Raw genomic sequence first — 20,550 nt, forward strand, 5'->3', positions numbered from 1 at the left:
GCACCTTCTTCCCCACTAAGCAGATAAGCGACATTTTTCTTTTTTGCCTGAATCTCTTTCTCCTTTTGCCATTGATAACACACCCCCTTTGACATCCTTAATCAGAAAAGATGGTTTCCATTGATAACAAGGAACACCTTGCCTAGCAATTGCCTGTTTGGATAACAAGCGGTTTGCAACTGTCTCAACTTTAAGCTTATTTTTTTGTTTGGTCTTAAGTTACAGTGACTTGGGAGAAAATTCGCTTAACACAAGCTGAGGAATGAGGCAAAGCCAAAATACAACATATGAATTTGGATAATTGGCCAAACTTTTCTTGTCCATGTCCATCTTTCACTGATCTTGGCTCATACCAGAAAGTGGTTGTTTTTTCATTCAGATTCTGAAGTGACTCGTCTTTCACAAATATTATCTTTGTCAGTAAAAGAATGAAGACAATAGTAACTAACATCATCCAATAATTTGCACCAAAGTAATCTTAATGACTAGCTGTAGAACGTTGTGTGTTTATGGTATCACAGTATACTCCAACTGAGGGTGCTCGGGCCGAGCGAGCAGCTCTCACACGCCAAGTACTGGACAGTCACACAGGAACAGTTCCTGCCAAATCTTATCCTACGTATCCATCTCGTTGTAACTTTCAGTATTTACACCTTGAATATATTTATAGATGGAAAATCTTTGTAAACTGTAGTGTTTTTATTGAAATAACATGAAATTTTCATATATATACAGAACAAACCCAAATATCCCAAGTAATGCTCAATTTTCAACAAAAATGTCCAAGATCCCAAGGTTTCCATCAAAATCCCAAGATCTTGGGAAAAATCCCAAGCGCTGGCAACCTTGTCACCAAACCACCACCAGCCGGCGAATTCCACCTCCCTCCCTCCCTAGTTCTCCCCCGCCCCCCTCCACCAAATTGTCTCTTTCCTCCACCTCCTTTCACACCTCTTCTTCCTTCTCTCCTTCTTTCCTGCACCCCCCTCCCTCTCTCCTTTTTCAATTTCCTTTCTTCCCTTTCCTCTCCTTGCCCTTCCACCTCTCGTCCTTCTCCTTCCCTCCACCTCTTCCTTCTCCCTGACAAACAAGCTTTCTCCATTCCCCCTCCCTCCTCCTTCCTCCCCTTCAACCCCCCCTCCCCCATCTCTCCCCTCTCGTTCGTTCAATCTCTGTCTTTCTAGAATGTTCGATATTTTATGAACATATTTACACACACACACACACACACACACACACAGCTAGGTAAGAGCTGATAAAGACGTAAGGAAATTCAGTTTCCCAAATAGGGCAATTGATCAGTGGAATGCACTACCGAATGAAATAAGGTATGCCACAACAATAAATTTAAGGATATGTATGATAAAAGTGATTTAATACATAGGACAGTACGAACTTAACTCATTCCTGTTATGATACAATTAGGTAACACACACACACACACACACACGTTCATGATAGTCGTATTCCTAAACATTTCCTTCCCTTGTAGTGGCACGAGAAGGAAATACGTAGTTGAACTGGTATTCGTTAAATATTCTTTCCCTTCGTTACGTGTTCAAATGAGTTTTCCCTTCGAGCAGCAGAAATTATTGGAACCTGAAGGAATTACCTGACCAATCTTCAAAAATTCCTTCGCAGTTTTTGTGCTTTCTGTTGTGGTTCCTTGTATCATATATATTAAAAAAGTGAAAGGAAGTTACTGTTTTATTGTATTTAGATTTACAACGTTACACCAATCTTTAAGCGCTATCTGTATCTCTAAGTGTTACGCATACTCACTCACAGCTCAGTAAAATCAAATGACGTTAAATGAATGCAGTTGTAACGGTACAGGGAGGTAGGTAGGTAGGTGGGCAAGTAGATCAGTAGGCAATGTGGCAGATAGGTAGGTAGGTAAGTTGGTAGGCAAGCAGGTAGGTAGGCAATGTGGAAGATAGGTAGGTATGAGGGTAGGTAGGTAGGTAATTACGTAGGGAAGCAGACAGGCAGGTATGAAGGTAGGTAGGTAATCACTGCAGTAGCTAGGTAGGTAGGAAAGTAAGTAGGAAGGTAGGTAGGTATAACACTGTGGTAGATAGGTAGGCAGGTAGCACTGTGACAAATGAGTGAGCACAGTCAGAAGATAGGTAAATAGGTAAGTAAGCAGGTAGGTAGGCAGGCACTGTAGTAAGTAGCTAGGCACTGTGGGAGGTAGGAGGGTGGGCACTGTGGGAGAAAGGTAGGTAGGTAGGTAAGTAGGGAGTCTGTGGGAGGGAGGGAGATAGACAGATAGGTAGGTAGGCAGGGACTGTGGGAGGACAGGAGGGAGGTAGTTGGGTGTTTAGGTTTCTATACTTCATCCATGTACTACCACTATATGCACAAATCATTAGGCCAAGATATAAAGACAACATTATGGCCAATTGCTCGTCTGTGAAAAATTCTCGGATTCTGTATAGGAGTCCCAGTATTTTTTTAGGCTTCTTTGGCAGTGGATCTAACATAGGGTGTCCAGCTTAGTATTTAGTGTCACACCAAGAATGTCAATAATAGCAGTGGGAATATTTACATTATTAAAAATTACGTGGGAGTTGGAAGAATTCTGTAGCTTTGAAATTTGAATTACTAGAAACTTGTGATGAACAGGGCATAGCATATTTAACCTAACAATAAACAATGAACTATAGGCTATAAGAAGCAATTAATGACATAAATCTTTATCTAGGTAAAACTTATACAGGTGTCGTTATTCAAAAATACATTTTCTTTTTTTAATGCCACGAACACATATAGGCTTAAGCAGTCTATATCATAATAAGCTTAGATGTGAAGCATGTAGAGTGTAGCACCGAAAATCCGAAATGGCAGTTATCCCTAATGTTCAAAGAATATTCCTATCTTCTATTACTGTGGTATTTCACTATGGCTGTGTTTCCCTGCCTTTAGTAACAGGCTATCCGCATCCCTTAGCCCAATGAAATGGTTGAATTGACGGCTGCTGCAATTCCTCAGTATCTAGAAACGTAACTATGGATTCTTATGGAGGCTGCAGGCATAAAAAATGCAAAAACAAACTCCTAAGAGATATATAACTTGTTATGAAACAAAGAAATGAATTACCACCTTCTCTCCTTCTCCGATTGTAAACAATGAACGTTCTCCAGCATTCGAGACATAACTTATAATAATAATAATCGATAGTCTTGTGAGTCCCTTATGTAGGAAATTAACCTGTAATAAAACCATTGTTTTATCAAATAATCATTCAGGCTATCAATTATCCAAAATATCAAAGAGATACCGAAATCCAGCATTCGACTTTGTATAAAACAAGATTATGGTAACTAAAGAAAACCAGTAAGGACAGGGGTAACTATTTAATTTTCTATACACTATTACATTGTGTGTTCTTTCATTACTTACATGATGATAAAGTTAGCAAATTCTTTTAATGATGATTGAGTATATGTTTAGGTAACATATTTGATTATATGATACTATTTATTGTTGTTCCATATGAGGTTCACCTAAGGTTGAGGACACTTCCTCAACAGGACCCCAGAGGACCCTTTCTTGGCTGGGGGCCATACAGTGGTCACACGTGCGTCCGCATGGGAGCGCCCCTGTTAAGTAGGTAGGTAGGTAAGCACTGAGGGAGGCTGGCGGGTAGGTATGTAGGTACGGTGGTAGGCAGGTAGATAGGTGGGTGGGCAGACACATGGGCACTATGGTACTGTAGGTGGGTGGGTAGTTGGGTGGGCACCCACGACGAATTTTTACACGGCCCACCATCCACTCATCTGATGTAGCACTGCTCTTACTGATGGGGTAGGCAAAGGCACCCACTATCCACTCACCTGATGTAGCGCAACATTCGGGTGCCCATACTGACAAATTAAATGGCTTACTGTCAGGAAGCCATTTGTTACGCTGGGTGGTGACCATATAACCAAACGGATGCCTGGTGGCCTAGTGGGTTAAGATGCTCCAATAGATAAAATGCTACGAAAAATTACTGTATATCACTGCCTGTTGACCCAGTAGAGAACCAGTGTAGGGCAAAGCTATTTTTTACTGATGTTTTTACTGATATTTCTGTTTATCTGTCTGTCTATTGCCAGACGCCTTAATCCCGTAAAAGGTGGCCACAGACAAATCGCTTCCACGTCGCCCTGTCCCCCGCCATTTCATTGCCCTGCTCCCAGCTCACACCCTCCTCTCATATAGCCTACCTCTCCACTCCATCCCTCCATCTCATCCTTGGCCTCCCCCTCCCTGACATTTATAGTATTAAAATCTAGTCCAATTCTCCACAGGTCTGTTATATAGGAGGTAGAGTACATTTTGTTTAGCACTTTTTGAGCTAGAGTACAAATTTTAGCACTTTCTGAGGCAGAGTACAATTTTTACACTTTTTGACGCAGAGTACAAGTTTAGCACTTTTTGAGGTAGCGTACAATTTTTAGTACTTTTAGGACTTAGCACTTTTTGAGGCAGAGTACAAGTTTAGCACTTTTTGAGGTAGAGTACAATTTTCAGTACATACGTAGAGTACAATTTTTAGCACTTTTTGAGGTACAGTACAATTTTTAGCACTTTCTTTAGTTCTAAAAGCGCACTTAGAGTTGACCTAGCTTTCTGAAATTTTCCATGCAGGTCACAGAGGTCAAGGAAGGTCAAGGGATTGTTGAATAAAATGGGTTTGGGTTTGTAAATAAAGTGATTTGCGGAAGGCGCCGAATTCCACGTTCCGACCTTTTGAGCAGACGAATTTTCCTGATTATTATTATTATTATTGTTGTTGTTGTTGTTGTTGTTACTGTTGTTTCTGTTGTTATTGTTTTTGTTGTTTTATTATTATTATTAGTTATTGTTATTATCATTGCTCTTATTATTATTTTTATTATTATTATTATGATAATGATGATGATGATGATTATGATGATGATGATGATGATTATGATGATGATGATGATGATTATGATGATGATGATGATGATGATTAAAAGTTTTCTTCACTAAAACTGTAATATAAACAAATATCATGTTACTCCCAACGGAAAATGTGACACTAATACTTACAATGCAAAGACATGAGGCGTGATAAAAATATGTTAGTCACAGTGATAGGAGCATTGTAATCTGCTTTCTCCCCCTCCCCCCTCCACCACACACCTCCCCCCTCCACTCCTCACCGTCATCCACTACAACCTCCCCCTGAACTCTTTTGCACTCCCCAACCACCCACCCTAGCCCCCACCCCTCCCCAGGCACCCTTCCTTCCCCTCCCTTCCCTCCTATTCACCCCCTCCTCATCCCCACAACTTTATCTCTTCCACTGTCACTGCCTCCACCTCCCCCTGCCCTCCCCTCCTCCCTCCCACCCCTCCATCCCCACACCACACCCACACTCTCCACCACACCCAAGCTTTGACCCTGTACCCTAAACTGTATCCTCCCCTCTCCCCGCCTCTCCCCCTGGCACTCCCCATCACCCCGTCAAGGACACAGGCCAATAAAGTCCTCAGTGGCAACCTCTCGTGTCGCGTCAGTGCCTCTTTCACTCTCGCAGCGACAGTGCCCACCTCCCCCGCTGGCTCTCAGCATAAGTACAACCTCTAGCAGTACTAACAGGGCGTAAGTACAATCTCTAGTAGTACTAACAGGGATATTTACAGACCCACATCACCGTTAGTATGAATGTCACCTGCTACTGACGTGATGTGCGTGTAACTTGTAATCTGATACAATGTTATGACCGCTCGTGACTGCTGAACCACCATGACTCAGCGACACCATTTATGCCTCCTTCATCATGACTACAGCATCGTCTTAAGCCCCAGCACCCCTACATGGAGGGAAGGGGCTCGGAAACACCAACAGGAAAGCACAAAGATGGAACTATCAACACAGCGATCAGGAATTACGGAACGCACATCCATCGACTCAACACAGAACTGAAATTCTTGGATCTATTTCGTGAGAGAAGCGAGCCACACCAAACTGCGCTGCTGTGAGATGGAACCACTCAAAAAAAAAAAAAAAAAAAAAAAAAGAAAAAAAAGAAAAAAAGATGGAGAGAAAGAAGGAAAGGATGATAGAATGAATGAAAGATAGACAGATAGACAGATAGAAAGAAAGGAAGAAGGAATGAAGGAAAGAAAGAATGAAAGAAAAATAGATGCACAGAAAGACAAAGAAAGAAGGAATGAAGGAAAGAAAATTAAAGAAAGAAGGATAGACACACATAAAGAAAGAAGGAAAGAAAGAGAAAGTGATGTAGCCTTCGTCACGCATATCTCCTTACCTATCTCATCCAGCCACTTCCATCGCTCAAACAATTCATAGTCACTGCAAAACCCCGTGAGAGACTCTTTGTGAAATGGAACATAGAGGAGAGCAAACAGCAACACTCCTACAGTACTTGTCTCTTCGTGTCCATGTATGACAGAGAAAACTATAGCTGTGGTATCTTTTTTATGAGACGAAGATAGAGAAATTTAAGAATATTCCCCCACCCACCAGTCCTTCCATCAGAGGTCAGCAAGACAAAGTAAAATGATCACCATGCAACACTGTATATTCTCATGGAAATATCACAGGATGGAGTGCTATATTCTTCACTGCCTTAATGTAGAAAGGTGTGACGCTAATCTCTTAATGATGTCGAGGTCTTGGCCGTGTTCTCTCCGACCTGGATGGAAGGAAAACACTTAGCTTTTGTGACAGCCAGTTGAGGATGTGAAGGTGGATATATAACAAGGCCACTTTTAAATGTTGTTACTGTATCGTAGTCTCCCATATTCCTTGGTAATTAGTTCCCTGTTTACAATATCCCAGAAGAAATGCTTTGCATAATTAACTGGCAATTTTGTAACCATAACTATCTATCTATCTATCGCCAGATGCCGTAACCCCTACTCACCAAGGTTTTTTCCATGTCGTACGCTCCTCCCTACAGAAGATTTCCGGATTTTGGAAAAATCCTAATATCTGCCAAACTATAACAGCTAGAGAAAAAAATTAAAGATACATAAGATTCACCAACTCTTCCTCTTTCAAATGAAAGTATCCCCACATCTTCAGGTGGTCCCGTCGATGAGTAATAATAAGTTAAAGTTCAAAGGGTGGCGGGAAGATGCTTGTGGCTATACACGTCAACCGGCATTGCCCCATGCCCAACATCATGCTGGCTATACACGTCAACCGGCGCATAGGGGAGAAAATGGGAGAAATGGAGTTCTCCCGAGCTAAGCCCTGTATTGGACTATATAGCCCCGCTAGGGTTACAGGAGCGAGCTACCACTCCCGGCACGGCAGCCCGGGCGAGGAACTGGCGCATAGGGGTTAATCCCGCAAAGGGTGGCTACAAACAACTCGCCTCCACGTCGCCCTGCCATTTCTCTGCCCTCCTACCAGCTCACACCCCTCTCTCATATACTTTTCCACTTCATCCCTCCATCTCATCCTCAGCCTTCCTCTTCCTCTACCCCTTACCTCACTCACAAACCCTCCCCTCGTTAGTCTCTTGCTCTCCATCCTTTCCACATGGCCAAACCACCTCAGTGTATAATTTTCTTCTACCCATATTAAAGAAATAAGAATGTAAAATTATTGTGTTTAATAGCTGTGATGTGGAATGGAACCATAGATAGTACACACCACTGCTTTCCCATCTCAACCACCTGTTTAAGACTGTACTTTTCCTGTCATTACTAAATTTCCTTGCTGGTCATCAGTTTCTTTCAGCACATTCTAAAATACTTCCTTTCCTGAGGTGCTGATACTCTTTTACTTATCTTTTATTGGTGTTGTCAGTGTGTGAATGCAGGACTCCACAATCGCACCTCTGTCTCTCTCTGCTGTCTGGCACGTAAACACATCACAGTCCTGGGGCTTGGGCTGTGTCGGGAGCGGTGGTGGTGGCGGTGTGGTGATTTCAAGATTATGTACTCTAAAAATCCGTCATCTTACCGACTTGCAAGATTATGTGCCCTAAAAATCCACTACCTTAATGACCTTTGTGCAATTGCTAGGCTAAACCTGCACCATTATCCTTTTATTCTCTTCTTTACCTAAAAGTGAAACAGAAGCGGCGCGTAATTTAAGCAGAGGTGACGCATAAATTAAAGAGTCATGGCGCGTAATTTAAAGAGAAGTGGTGCTTAAATCAACGAGAAGTGGAGCGTAATTTAAACAGACAAGTGGCACGTAATTCAAACGGAGTCATGGCGAGCAATTTAAACAGAGAAGTGGTGCGTAAATTAAACAGAGAAGTGGCGCATAAACTAAACAGAGAATTGGCACGTAATTTAAACAGAGGAGTGGCACGTAAATTAGAGAAGTGGCGTGTGATTTAAACAGACAAGTGGCGCGTAATTTAATGAGAAGTGTCACGTAATTTAAACAATGGGCTCTCGTAGTCTAGGAGAGGACTGGAATTTAAATGATTCTCCTCGTGTACTCGATACCCATAAATACGAGCTGCTGCCTTCTAATTTCCTTCACCTAGTTGCATGTAAGGTCAATGGCTGTGTGTGTGTGTGTGTGTGTGTGTGAGAAACTTGAGGTAGATGGGACTGGGAAGTACTGACAGCCTGTTTGAAATGACCATCACATACTTGACTGGTCTATAATTCAAGCATTCTTCTTCTTGTTTTTGCCAGGTAAAGGGATCAGGATGTTGGTGACGTGGGTAATGTTGGTGCTGGTGCTGGTGACGGCGTGGTTATACTCAAGATGGCGCTACAACTACTGGGCCAGCAGAGGAGTTCCATCCCCACCCACTCTCCCCTTCCTCGGCCACATCCACCGGACTATGTCACCCTTCGAAAATCGCTGGGTGGCCCTCGACAATGTGAGACATTAACTAGAAGAACCTGGTATCTCTCCACAGATGGTTATTTTGGCTTAACCCTTACATGCAGGGGTTTTCTGATGTTGCAGGCTCCTCCCTATGGGGGATATCGTGATTTTGGAAAAAAAACCTTTACTTCAGACCCTAATATTTGCCAAACTATAAGAGCCAGAGAAAAAATTAAAGATGCACAAGACTCATCAACTCTTCCTCTTTCAAATCAAAGTATCCCTATGTCACCAGGTGGTCCCGTTGGTGAGTAAGGATACATTAAAGTTCAAAGGGTGGCGGGAAGATGCTTGTGGCTATACACGTCAACCGGCATTTCTCTGTGCCCAAAATCGTGATGGCTATACACGTCAACTGGCACATAGGGGTTAAACCTCTCATAAACCACTGATAAGTGATCCCAGTCTGTCTAGCTGAGCAAACCCATCAACCACAGACAAGCAACCACCCTCACAGAGCCATCCAGTGTAGTGAACTGATCTTCCCCTGCAGCAGACATCTCACCACAGCAAGGCACGGGGAAGATTGTGGAGGTTTGGTTTCTGGATGGATGCCGCATTTGCGTTACTCCACCCAGTTAACAAGGGCACCATAGTAGACTCCACATCACTCCGTTATGTTATGATAGGGTTACCACCCAACACCATAAATTGTTTCCTAGGATAAACGAAACCATTAGACTTGTCACTCAGTGCAGAGCCACCTGGAGTGGAAAGAAGAGTGATAAAAAGTGACAGGAATGAAGGAAGAATAAGAAGAGAGGAGGGCACTCATGGAAAGAATGATACAGTTGAAGGAAGAAGGAGGCAGCACCACATCAAGTGAGTGGATGATGGCTGCCACCAGGTATCAGCAACCTCTCTGTCTTAAATACCATGTACTGCCACACAACGCTTGAGTGTCCCAGTATGAAGACACAGAGGCTAAAGCCCCGTCCACACGAGCGGGCAATGCCCGCGGGCACAAGCGAGCAGTTTGCCTGTTGACGGGCTCACCGCTTGTGCCCGCGGGCAAATGCGTAAATTGCGCTCGCTTGTGCCCGCGGGCATTGACCGCTCGTGTGGACAGGGCTTAAGACATGGCAGTATAAAGGGTTCACAACTCAAATCCACTGGTGTGTGTGTGTGTGTGTGTAGATAATAATCGTAGCTAGGGGTTGGGATTGTAGATGTAGGCTGGCGAGGCACCTTTGTCACCAGTAGTGTGGGCTGTTACCGATATAAGGTTATGAGGCTTTGGATAGTTCGTTGTGGGTTTTATCTTGAGGTAAGTATTTCTCTGTCTCCCTTGCCCCTCCGTCTATATTGTATCGTAAGTGAAGATGAGGTATAGACACTCTGGGGTTAAGGGGTTTTTACTGTGATGCAATTATGTGATGGATAGAGTGACCTGATCCACGTATTGTCAGTGTTATTGTGAACATCCTACTCTACCCTATCCCCTGAGCTTCCTTCCCTTGTCTCTCCAGTCACCTTCTGCCTTCTCTGGTTCTCTCATTTCAAATTTCCCTTGATATATTACTGGTTGGTTTCTGGCAGGGAGACACGTGTGTGTGTGTATGTATGTATGTGTGTAATATCTGGTACGTTTCCATCACGTGAACTAACTGGTTTTCATCAGTTACCCCATGTCTTTGATTCACCACGAAATTCTTAATCATCTGGTATGTGTTTGTCATACATTGTGTGCTTGCATTCTGGGCTAGAGGATGTGTACGTCTTCCTGAACACCAGACATTACATAGTGTGCTGGTGTTACATATTGTGCAATGAAATATTAATGCCTATATTCCTTTCTTTCTCTCTTTTCCCCCTCTTTCCTTTTTTCTAGCTTGTATTTTCAGAAAGGCATCCGGTTTTTGGCAATACAGAATTTAAGAGGGGTAAGAATGAGGACAATCCATTAGTGTTTGGTTGGGCTGACCTGTTTCCGTGCCAACAGCGTATTGGTCTTTCACAGTACATACCTGAATCACCAAACTCTCTAAATTTACCTGCTGGCTACCTCTTCAGAGTTGAGAAAAGTGTAAGACAGGGTTTAAAAAATATATTTATGGTTACCTCATCCCTTAATATCGCTTCTGTATCCTGCCTACTCTCACTGAAATCACCTCTCGTCTGCCATGTCCTTTTAGTATCTCAATTACAAAATGCATGTTTTATAGTGCCCATGTTAAGAAACTGTATTTAAAAGAGATAATAAGTTACAGGGAATTGTCTTAGCTAAAGGAGATTACTAATCACAGTTGCTGATTTCCAGAGAGACGGATTAAGATTTTTTTCTCCTCCCAGGGAAGCTTCTGGTGTATGGGATGTTATATAAATATTTTGTGTACTTAAATAACTATCATACTTTACTGGGGCTGAGAGTATTTTATTTTTCTTGGTTTCAGATGTACCACACCTACAAGAACAGTCCCTACTTTGGCCTGTATGAGGGCTTCATTCCCGTACTGACAGTGTGTGACCCGGACATAATGAAGAACATTTTCGTAAAGGACTTTGATCATTTCGTGAACAGGCGCCCCTTTGGTGTGAACCAGCCTGACAGCTATTCGAGTCAGATGCTGGGAAGTAAGAAGGATCAGGAGTGGAAGGACTTACGTGCTGTCCTGTCCCCAACATTCACCAGTGGGAAGATGAAAAGCATGTTCCCGCTCATGTGTGGACTTGCTGACACATTTGTATCTTCCTGCCTGAAAGATGCACAAAAGAATCCGTCTGTTGACATGAAGGACAAAGCTGGACGATTCACCATGGATACTATCGCATCTTGTGCTTTTGGCATCGAGTGCAACTCTCTCACACAAGAAAAACCTCTTTTTGCCCAAAAAGCAGACTCTTTTTTTGCTGCAAGTCCATCAGTGCTACTGAGGTTTTTTATGATGAGGACCTTGCCACGGCTGTTCAATGCTTTGGGCTTCAAGGAGGACTCAGAGGAGATTGGGTTCTTCCGGAGTGTAGCGGAGGAGACCATCAGGGCCCGCAAAGCCGGCGAAAAGAGGGGGGACTTCCTTGACCTTTTGCTGGAGGCGCAGGCTGAAGACTCTGACACCACCACTGCCTCCCCTAAGCACGGTGATTGACCTTTGCCTTTTATTACTACACTATCTCTTCATAGGTCTTCTATTCTACCATATCTGTAAAAGTTTCATCTGCGGTGCAAGTGATGTAATCGGGAGTACACTAGGACCATGGACGTGAGGTCCCGGGTTCGATTCCCGGGCCAATGCTGTGATCTTTGTCCAGGGTCTATTTCATCCTGTCCTATTCCTACGTAGAGCTGAAATAGGTATAATATCGGGACCTGGATGGTAAATTTGAAAGATTGTATTTCGTTGTCTGGGGAAAATTGGGCCTTGATATTTCTGAGTGACTGTCTCCATGGCTCTCCAGTTACCAACAGTCATTACACCTTCTTGTTAACACTCTAACTAGCCCAAGACAAACTCTGAATTACTAAGTTTTTGCACACCTTTATCTTTCCCAAAATCGTTGATGGCTCTCTCTCTCTCTTGATTTCCTCACATTCACTCTTCATTTTCTCCTAAACCATATCTTGCTAAATTCCATCCCTCAGATTGACTTCAGGATTATATTATGTATTCAAAACTGGATTATATTAAGTAATTCATTCAAAATTGGGTTATATTTTGATCTCGTCCACCGCCAGTCCTCACCGACAAAGTGCTGGTGGCGCAGTGCATCCTGTAAATTTTATCCCTCAAGATTGATTTTAAGACTATATTAAGTAATTCATTCAAAATGTGATTATTTTTGGATTATATTAAGTAATTCACTCCAAACTGGGTTATATTTTGATCTCGTCCACCGCCAGTCCTCACCGACAAAGTGCTGGTGGCGCAGTGCATCCTGTTCCTGGTGGCTGGCTACGACACCACCGCCTCCACTGTGTCCTTCTGCTCACACCTCCTTGCCAAGAACCCCGAGCCCCAGCAGCGCCTTCGTCAGGAACTTGAGCAGCTGGTGGAGGAGGAGGGCGAGCTGACCTACCAGGGGGTCATGGAGGCCAAGTTCCTCGAGGCCTGTGTCATGGGTGAGTTCCGTATAAAATTTGTTCTGCCTTCTAAATTTGTGCCGCCTTTTAAATTTGTCCCGCCTTTTAAATGGTCCTGCCTTTTAAATTTGCCCTGCATTTTAAATTTGTGCTGTGTTTTCTCGCGTATTCTGTGCTTTATTTTCTCGACCCCTTGCCCCTCATACTGTCATACTGCTTCATCTTCCGCTCTCCCATCAACACTAGATCATTATCTTGCCTCACCCTATCTCAGGCAGGGCTGAGGCGATTTAACCCACCCCTCCTTCTTGCAAATCAGCTGAAAGGAGTGTGTGTCTGTTGGTGCCTTCAGGAGTTTACAAGAGGCCTTTGACGTGACTCCTAGGCCTAGAAATCATGTGTGTGTCCTAATTATCTATTTACCTATCTATAGCCCGACTCCCTAATCCCGCAAAGGGTGGCCGCAGACAAAACGCCTCCAAGTCGCTGTCACCCACCATTTGACTGCCCTCCCCCCAACTCACTCCCCCCTCCCTCATATACCACTCATGTCCATCCCTCCACTCATCATCGGTCTCCCCCTCCCTCCACTACACCTACATACACCCTCTTAGTCAGTCTTTCATTCTCCATTCTCTCCACATGTCCTTATAATTCTGGGTGTCTTTCCATTGGGTGAGGTTGACTGAAGAGTTAAATTGTGTGTGTGTGTATGTGTGTGTGTATACTTACTGTGAACCTAAACACTGAACTCAACTTCCTACTGCTTCACATGTAGGTGGTGTGTGTGTGTGTGTGCGTGTACTTACTGTGAACCTAAACACTGAACTCAACTTCCTACTGGTTCACATGTAGGTGGTGTGTGTGTGTGTTTGAAATCTACTCCTGTCTGGAGTGAAGAGGGCAACGTTTGATGTGGTTGGCGAGGCAGTCATTCAGTTTTATCTACAGTAAATCAAAATCCCAGGGAGTATATATATTATTGAAGCTGGCGTTTTGACTGCTTATATATATATATATATATATATATATATATATATATATATATATATATATAGAGAGAGAGAGAGAGAGAGAGAGAGAGAGAGAGAGAGAGAGAGAGACAGATAGATAGGTAGGCAGTATACCAAGGCAGTCATGGCAGTTTACATTGGTCTTCCTCTTCCCTTTACAGAGACCCTGAGGCTCTACCCCCCAGCGCTGTTTGTAGACCGGATGTGTACCAAAGATTACAGGTGAGCACAGGTGTACATGAACAAAATGTGCACATCATCCAATATATTACCAATATGCCGGAAATCGAACCCGGGACTTTCAGGTGAGAGCCAGGCAGCATACCATTACACCACGACCAGGTAAAAGTTAATTCACATTGTCACAATCTTGTAACCAACGTCCCTCCGCCCCCCACTGTGGGCCTGAAGAGGGTGAGTCAACCCCCTGGCACTCGGGCAAGTAGATGCTTTTAATCTATCCCAAGCACTTACGGCGAGTCAGAATGAAGAGAGATACCTGTACTGTACACAGGAGAGTCCCGAGTCCGATTCCCGCCATATTGGTAAATTTCCAGATGATTTTTCCTGCGTACAGTAAAGGTTTCTCTCTTCAAAAGGTGTACATGGTGAACAAGAGATGTACTGTAGATGGTGAACAAGAGGTGTACATGGTGAACAATAGGTGTACATGGTGAACAAAAGGTGTACATGGTGAACAAAAGGTGTACATGGTGAACAGGAGGTGTACATGGTGAACAAGAGGTGTAATGATGAACAAGAGGTGTAATGATGAACAGTGTGTGGGATGAGAACTGTTGAACATTTTAAAACAAAGTGTACAGGAAATAAATAACATGAACACTTGAACAGGTACACGCAAAGAACAGGGAACAGTAAACACTTATAGGTGAACACTTAGAGATGAACAGATGAACACTATGAACACTTGAGAACTTAATGATGAACAGAACCATATGTATGTAAAATTATGGTGTACAGCTGTAGTAGTAGTACTGGTAGTAATAGTAGTAGTAGTAATGGTGATGGTTGTAGTAGTGGTGGTTGTAGTAGTGGTAGTAGTAGTAGTAGTAGTAATGGTGGTGGTTGTAGTAGTGGTAGTAGTAGTAGTAGTAATGGTGGTGGTTGTAGTAGTGGTAGTAGTAGTAGTAGTAGTGGTAGTGGCAGTAGTAGTGGTAGCAGTAGTGGTAGTGGCAGTTGTGGTTTAGTAGTAGTGGTGGCCACTAGTAGTAGTAGTAGTGGTGGCCACTAGTAGTAGTAGTAGTGGTGGCCACTAGTAGTAGTAGTAGTGGTGGCCACTAGTAGTAGTAGTAGTGGTGGCCACTAGTAGTAGTAGTAGTGGTAGTAGCAGCCGTAGTAGTAGTAGTGGTAGTAGCAGCCGTAGTAGTAGTAGTGGTAGTAGCAGCCGTAGTAGTAGTAGTGGTAGTAGCAGCCGTAGTAGTAGTAGTGGTAGTAGCAGCCGTAGTAGTAGTAGTGGTAGTAGCAGCCGTAGTAGTAGTAGGGGTAGGAGCAGCCGTAGTAGTAGCGGTAGCAGCCGTCGCAGCAGCAGCAGTGGTAGTAGCAGCCGTAGTAGTAGTGGTAGTAGCAGCCGTAGTAGTAGTGGTAGTAGCAGCCGTAGTAGTAGTAGTGGTAGTAGCAGCCGTAGTAGTAGTAGTGGTAGTAGCAGCCGTAGTAGTAGTAGTGGTAGTAGCAGCCGTAGTAGTAGTAGTGGTAGTAGCAGCCGTAGTAGTAGTAGTGGTAGTAGCAGCCGTAGTAGTAGTGGTAGTAGCAGCCGTAGTAGTAGTAGTGGTAGTAGCAGCCAGCAGCAGTAGTGGTAGTAGCAGCCGTAGTGGTAGTAGCAGCCGTAGTAGTAGTAGTGGTAGTAGCAGCCGTAGTAGTAGTAGTGGTAGTAGCAGCCGTAGTAGTAGTAGTGGTAGTAGCAGCCGTAGTAGTAGTAGTGGTAGTAGCAGCCGTAGTAGTAGTAGTGGTAGTAGCAGCCGTAGTATTAGTAGTGGTAGTAGCAGCCGTAGTAGTAGTGGTAGTAGCAGCCGTAGTAGTGGTAGTAGCAGCCGTAGTAGTAGTAGTGGTGGTAGTAGTAGTAGTAGATACACAGATAGACATACAGATGAAAGATAGACATGTAGATGGGTAGATAGACAGATAGATAGATAGATAGGCAGATTTATAGATAACCTAGAATGGCACTCAGTAGAGCACATACCTCCGCCAAGGCCCAACATGCAGTTCCTTTTAAATCCATCAAGTCTAATCCAGTATGGCAAAAGACCACCCCCCTGTAAAAGCATATTTAAATCCGCTAGATCCGGAATTTTATATGGATCCGCGCCAAACTGTACACATTCGAAGATACCAACATCCTAAATAGGCCTGATTTTTTGCATCATGCAATATTCACCGAAAAATTTACGAAAATGTACAAAAACGCCCTACCTCGCAATGTTAAAGTGAAAAAAAAAAAAAAAAAAAAAAATCCTGGATCCGCACCTTTATCTGGATCCGCACCAAAATTTAATGGAGTCTATTCTGGGCCAAGACCCATTCTTCTACCAAGTTTCGTGGAAATCCGACCAGTAGTTTTTGGGTAATCTTGCTCACAAACTAAACCAACTAACAAACAAACGGACAAGGGTGAAAACTTAATCTCCTTGGCGGGGGTAATAATTAAACCTCAAAGACAAACACAGGTATATTCAAGACATGTCCACTCACCTTTCCTGCAGCATCCCCGGCACCAATTTACACTTGAAGGAGGGGGAGATAGATAGGCAGATAGACAGATGCTAGAAGATAGAAGGATAGCTAGATAGATAGAAATATACATAGACAGACAGGTATATAGCTAATTAAATCAAAGGTGTAATAAAAAACCTTTCCACCCACCTTTCCTGCAGCATCCCCGGAACCAATTTACACCTGAAGGAGGGGGAGTTCGTGCAGTTTCCGGTCTGGAGTCTTCACCATGACCCCCGCTACTGGCCTGACCCCAAGCACTTCCGGCCTGACCGCTTCCTGCCCGAGAACAAGGCCAACGTCAAGAGTTTCACCCACATGCCCTTTGGGGTGGGGCCACGGAACTGTCTAGGTGAGGTCATGTGAGGTCAGAATAGGTCATAGGGACAAAGTAGGACATGGGGTCAGAAGAGGACATGGGGCTGGTTCCTTTACAGACGCATTTCAGTTGTTAATTACACGATATTTCTTTCCCAGCCATGCGGTTCGCCCTGATGGAGACCAAAGTAGCCGTGGCCAAGCTGATCCTGGCAGCTGACCTCAGGATACCGCCAGGCCACGAGGATATCAAGCTGGAAAGCTCACCCTTCCTGCAGAGGCCAAAGGAGGGCGTTCACATCCTCCTCACGCCCCGCAAACACGAATGAGACACGTACGGCACTAGTCCAGTACTGTCGGGAAACCTGCTAACACCTCTTCCTTGCCGATTTATTTCTGATTCAGCTCCGTTACTATACTCGTGTGTGTTATTCTGGAAGCTTACTAACACCTCTTCCTTACCGATTTATTTCTGATTCTGCTCCGTTACTATATTCTTGTGTGTTTTTCAGGAAGCTTACCAACACCTCTTCCTTACCGATTTATTTCTGATTCTGCTCCGTTACTATATTCTTGTGTGTTATTCAAGCTTACAAACACCTCTTCCTTACCGATTTATTTCTGATTCTGCTCTGTTACTGTATTCTTGTGTGTTATTCAGGAACGAAGGGGTTAGAGACAGCCTTCAGTAACTCCTACACTACCAGACGTCTCCAAGGAACTGAAAAATTTATTGTTTGTATGTAGGAGTAGAATCAAATGTACTCTCTGGGATGGAAGGGACATTTAGTGAATGGATGTTATGGGGAAAGGTTTTAGTGCTATCCTTGTCTTAAACGTTTTACTCCGACCACCATGTTTGTTATTTCATCCTTGTCTCCCCACCATATATTGTTAAAAGAGAAATATATTGTTGCTTAATCGCAGTCTGCCTGGCCAAAAACGCCCATCGACTGTATGTAAGCAACTGCCTTTATAGTGTTTGTCTCAGGTATCATACATTCTTCACGTTGGGTCTGTGTTTTTGTGTTATATGTGTTCTTCAGTGCTGCATGTGTGTTATATTGTGTGGGTCTATTTCACAAGCTGGGCACTTTTCATCTAAGCTGGTAACTGAGGAAAACTGGGTGATTTCAATGAGCTAAGCCTGACTGGGTACACTCGACCAGCACTATTTAAGGATACATCTGATGGGTGGATGCCTGGAGGGAGGGACTTGTAATACTATACTCCATTTCACCGACTCTGGCACCATCAGTGATGTCCTCAACACCTGTAGCATTGATAAGGGTCTCCAGTAGAGGATATACCTTTTTGTATTGTCTTTTCTACTTGTTCTCAAGGTAATAAGTACAAGTTCACTTAGTGCAAATGATTTATATGAACACTATAGGCGTTGAGGACATCACTGATGGTGCCAGACTTGGTGAAATGGAGTATAGTGTTGTGAATGAGGTGTTGTATTGCCTACTGTGCGTAATGAGTGTGTAGGTGTTTAGTCATAAGTGTCTGGGGATGTTATTGCAGAGGATCTAGTAATGTTTATGTGGTTACTGTGTTATGTACCTAGTTGTACTGTGTTGCTCTCTCATATACTGTAATGATAGTGTTGTATTATCACAGACTACCGTGTATTACTGTGTGATTTAAGATATTCTCTCTCAAGGAAGACTTCAGGTACAATGTGCGAGCTGTGGGAGTGGTTTTCGTGCAGCAAGTCGTGATGCATAAAGTGTTGTTCTGTATGGCTTGTAAAGAATTATAATGGGTGTTAGGACATCACTGGTCTAATAAACTAAATGTATTGTAAGGAGTGTTTATCTTTATTACCCAAAGGCTGTTCCCATAAGTGCGCAGAGACTAAGGGTGCAATGACTTTCGATGCCCTATATATCGTCTTGAAGGTGAGTCTAGTGTCATATGTCACTTCAAGGGTCTTAGAGGAGGGCATGTGTGAGGACAGGGAAGCTAGGACAGGGGAGTGAGGACAGGGGTGTGAGGACAGGGGAGTGAGGACAAGGGAGCGTCTGGACAGGGGAATGAGAGCAGGGAAGTGTCTGTGTCTGGACAGGGGAGTGAGGACAGGGGAGTGTTTGGGTTCGTGTGTCATTCAAGGGTCTTAGTGGAGGGTAAGTGTGAGGACAGGGGAAAGTCTGGGTTCATGTTGGCTGCTGGTGATGAGCGTGGGGTGGAGATTTTGACGAGCAATTTTCAGTCTGTCCTCTACCCATGTCTGAAGTGTGTTAAGGTGGTTATGTTGCAGTGTGCAGGCTGTGTCTACGATGTGGTGTGAGGTTGCAATGGTAAAGCCACCTGCACGAGAGAAAATGTGTGTGGTTGGTGGGGGTACATAATGATTCAGATATCATGCACAAATTTTGTTACACAGCCACTATGAGTATTTGAATATTGCACAGTATTTCTCCAAGCACCACAAAAGCTTTGTTGAATATATTTCTGTGGTAGTAATCCAGGTGAGACATGTAAATATAGTGTTTTGTATTATATAACAATTACATCACTTTTCACACAGCATTTATTATTGTATTAACATTTACAAAATCCCTTGAAAATTGTCCAAAATACTTTCACTATTATCACAAAATTCAATAAATATTTTTGCTTCACTCACTTCTCATGTATTTGATATTTCACTGCCCACCTACTGTGATGCCAATAAGCCGGATAGTAAAGACCGCAAGGTTGACAGACACAAATTTCCTCTCTAAGCGCTTGAGGGTGACGTTGCAGTAACTGAGAAGTGAGAGTGACACAACTGCGTCCACCAAAAAGGAACATTCAGTTTAAAACACTGACACAGACAAAACAGACAATTATATTCCCTGGGGAGCTGCTCTTTCCCCATCTAAATGTACACATGTATATTGCCCAATGCAGAGGGTTAATTCTAAAATGAAAACCTGTGGAGAGTGTCAGGATACCAAGCATAGGACAAGAGCATTCAAAAAGTACCTGCAAATTAGCCATCTTTATATTTTGAAACAGCAGACCATGAAAACCATCTCTAGTGATTAACCTGACACTGATATATATACAATGTCAGCCATAGTGACAGGAAGAACTTCAATTCACCATCACCCACACTGCAGTAGGTCGGGACGTGTGGATTTGAAAAGAGAAACATCATAATTATGTGACGGCCACGCATCATTTAGTCCTGTAGTGGTGAGGTGGGTGTGAAATACTCTTTTGTGGTAGGTGGTGGCGGCCATCATCCACTCACGTGACGTAGTGCTGCCTACATCTTCCTTCACCTTTATCATTCTTTTTCTGTGTCTGCCCTCTTCTCTTCCTATTTCTCCCATCTTTCCTGTCACTTTTTATTAATCTTTCTTTTTCGGGTGGGTTTACATTGAGTGACAAGCCTAATGGTTTTCTGTAAGCCAGGAAACCATTTACAACGCTGGGTGGTAACCATACAACCAACCCATACGTGTTCCCAACGTGTCAACAAGTGGACTGGCGCAAGGTTAATTCTCCTCCAAGGAAACAACTAACTCAAAGACAAACGGCCACCCCTTATGGGATTATGGGATCTGGCAATGGATAGACAGAAAGAAGAAATACTCAGTTCATTCAGAAAGATTTACCCTAAAAAAAAAA

The 20,550-nt window shown here is 43.4% G+C and overlaps 1 protein-coding gene across 1 annotated transcript; it reads left to right on the forward strand.

The window, feature by feature from the left end:
- The first annotated feature begins 8,210 nt into the window (after positions 1-8,210).
- LOC145406037 (cytochrome P450 3A31-like) lies at positions 8,211-17,255 on the forward strand. Its single transcript, XM_080277225.1, has 7 exons — positions 8,211-8,289; positions 8,649-8,839; positions 11,241-11,925; positions 12,686-12,904; positions 14,040-14,100; positions 16,770-16,960; positions 17,086-17,255. Exons 1-7 carry the CDS (start codon positions 8,211-8,213, stop codon positions 17,253-17,255), a joined length of 1,596 nt encoding a protein of 531 aa, XP_080133351.1.
- Positions 17,256-20,550: the final 3,295 nt, after the last annotated feature.

The sequence above is a fragment of the Coenobita brevimanus genome, chromosome 69, assembly GCF_032717465.1.
Source record: "Coenobita brevimanus isolate Jiangsu-jjx chromosome 69, ASM3271746v2, whole genome shotgun sequence".
Taxonomy (NCBI): Eukaryota; Metazoa; Arthropoda; class Malacostraca; order Decapoda; family Coenobitidae; genus Coenobita; species Coenobita brevimanus.

What these genes read in the sequence shown, in the direction of transcription:
- LOC145406037 (XM_080277225.1), top strand. Translation starts at nt 8,211, where the DNA reads ATGGCGAGCAATTTAAACAGAGAAGTGGTGCGTAAATTAAACAGAGAA. An exon ending in CCTCGAGGCCTGTGTCATGG is followed by an intron (nt 12,905 to 14,039) that starts GTGAGTTCCGTA and finishes TTCCCTTTACAG; the next exon opens with AGACCCTGAGGCTCTACCCC. An exon ending in GGGGCCACGGAACTGTCTAG is followed by an intron (nt 16,961 to 17,085) that starts GTGAGGTCATGT and finishes TTTCTTTCCCAG; the next exon opens with CCATGCGGTTCGCCCTGATG.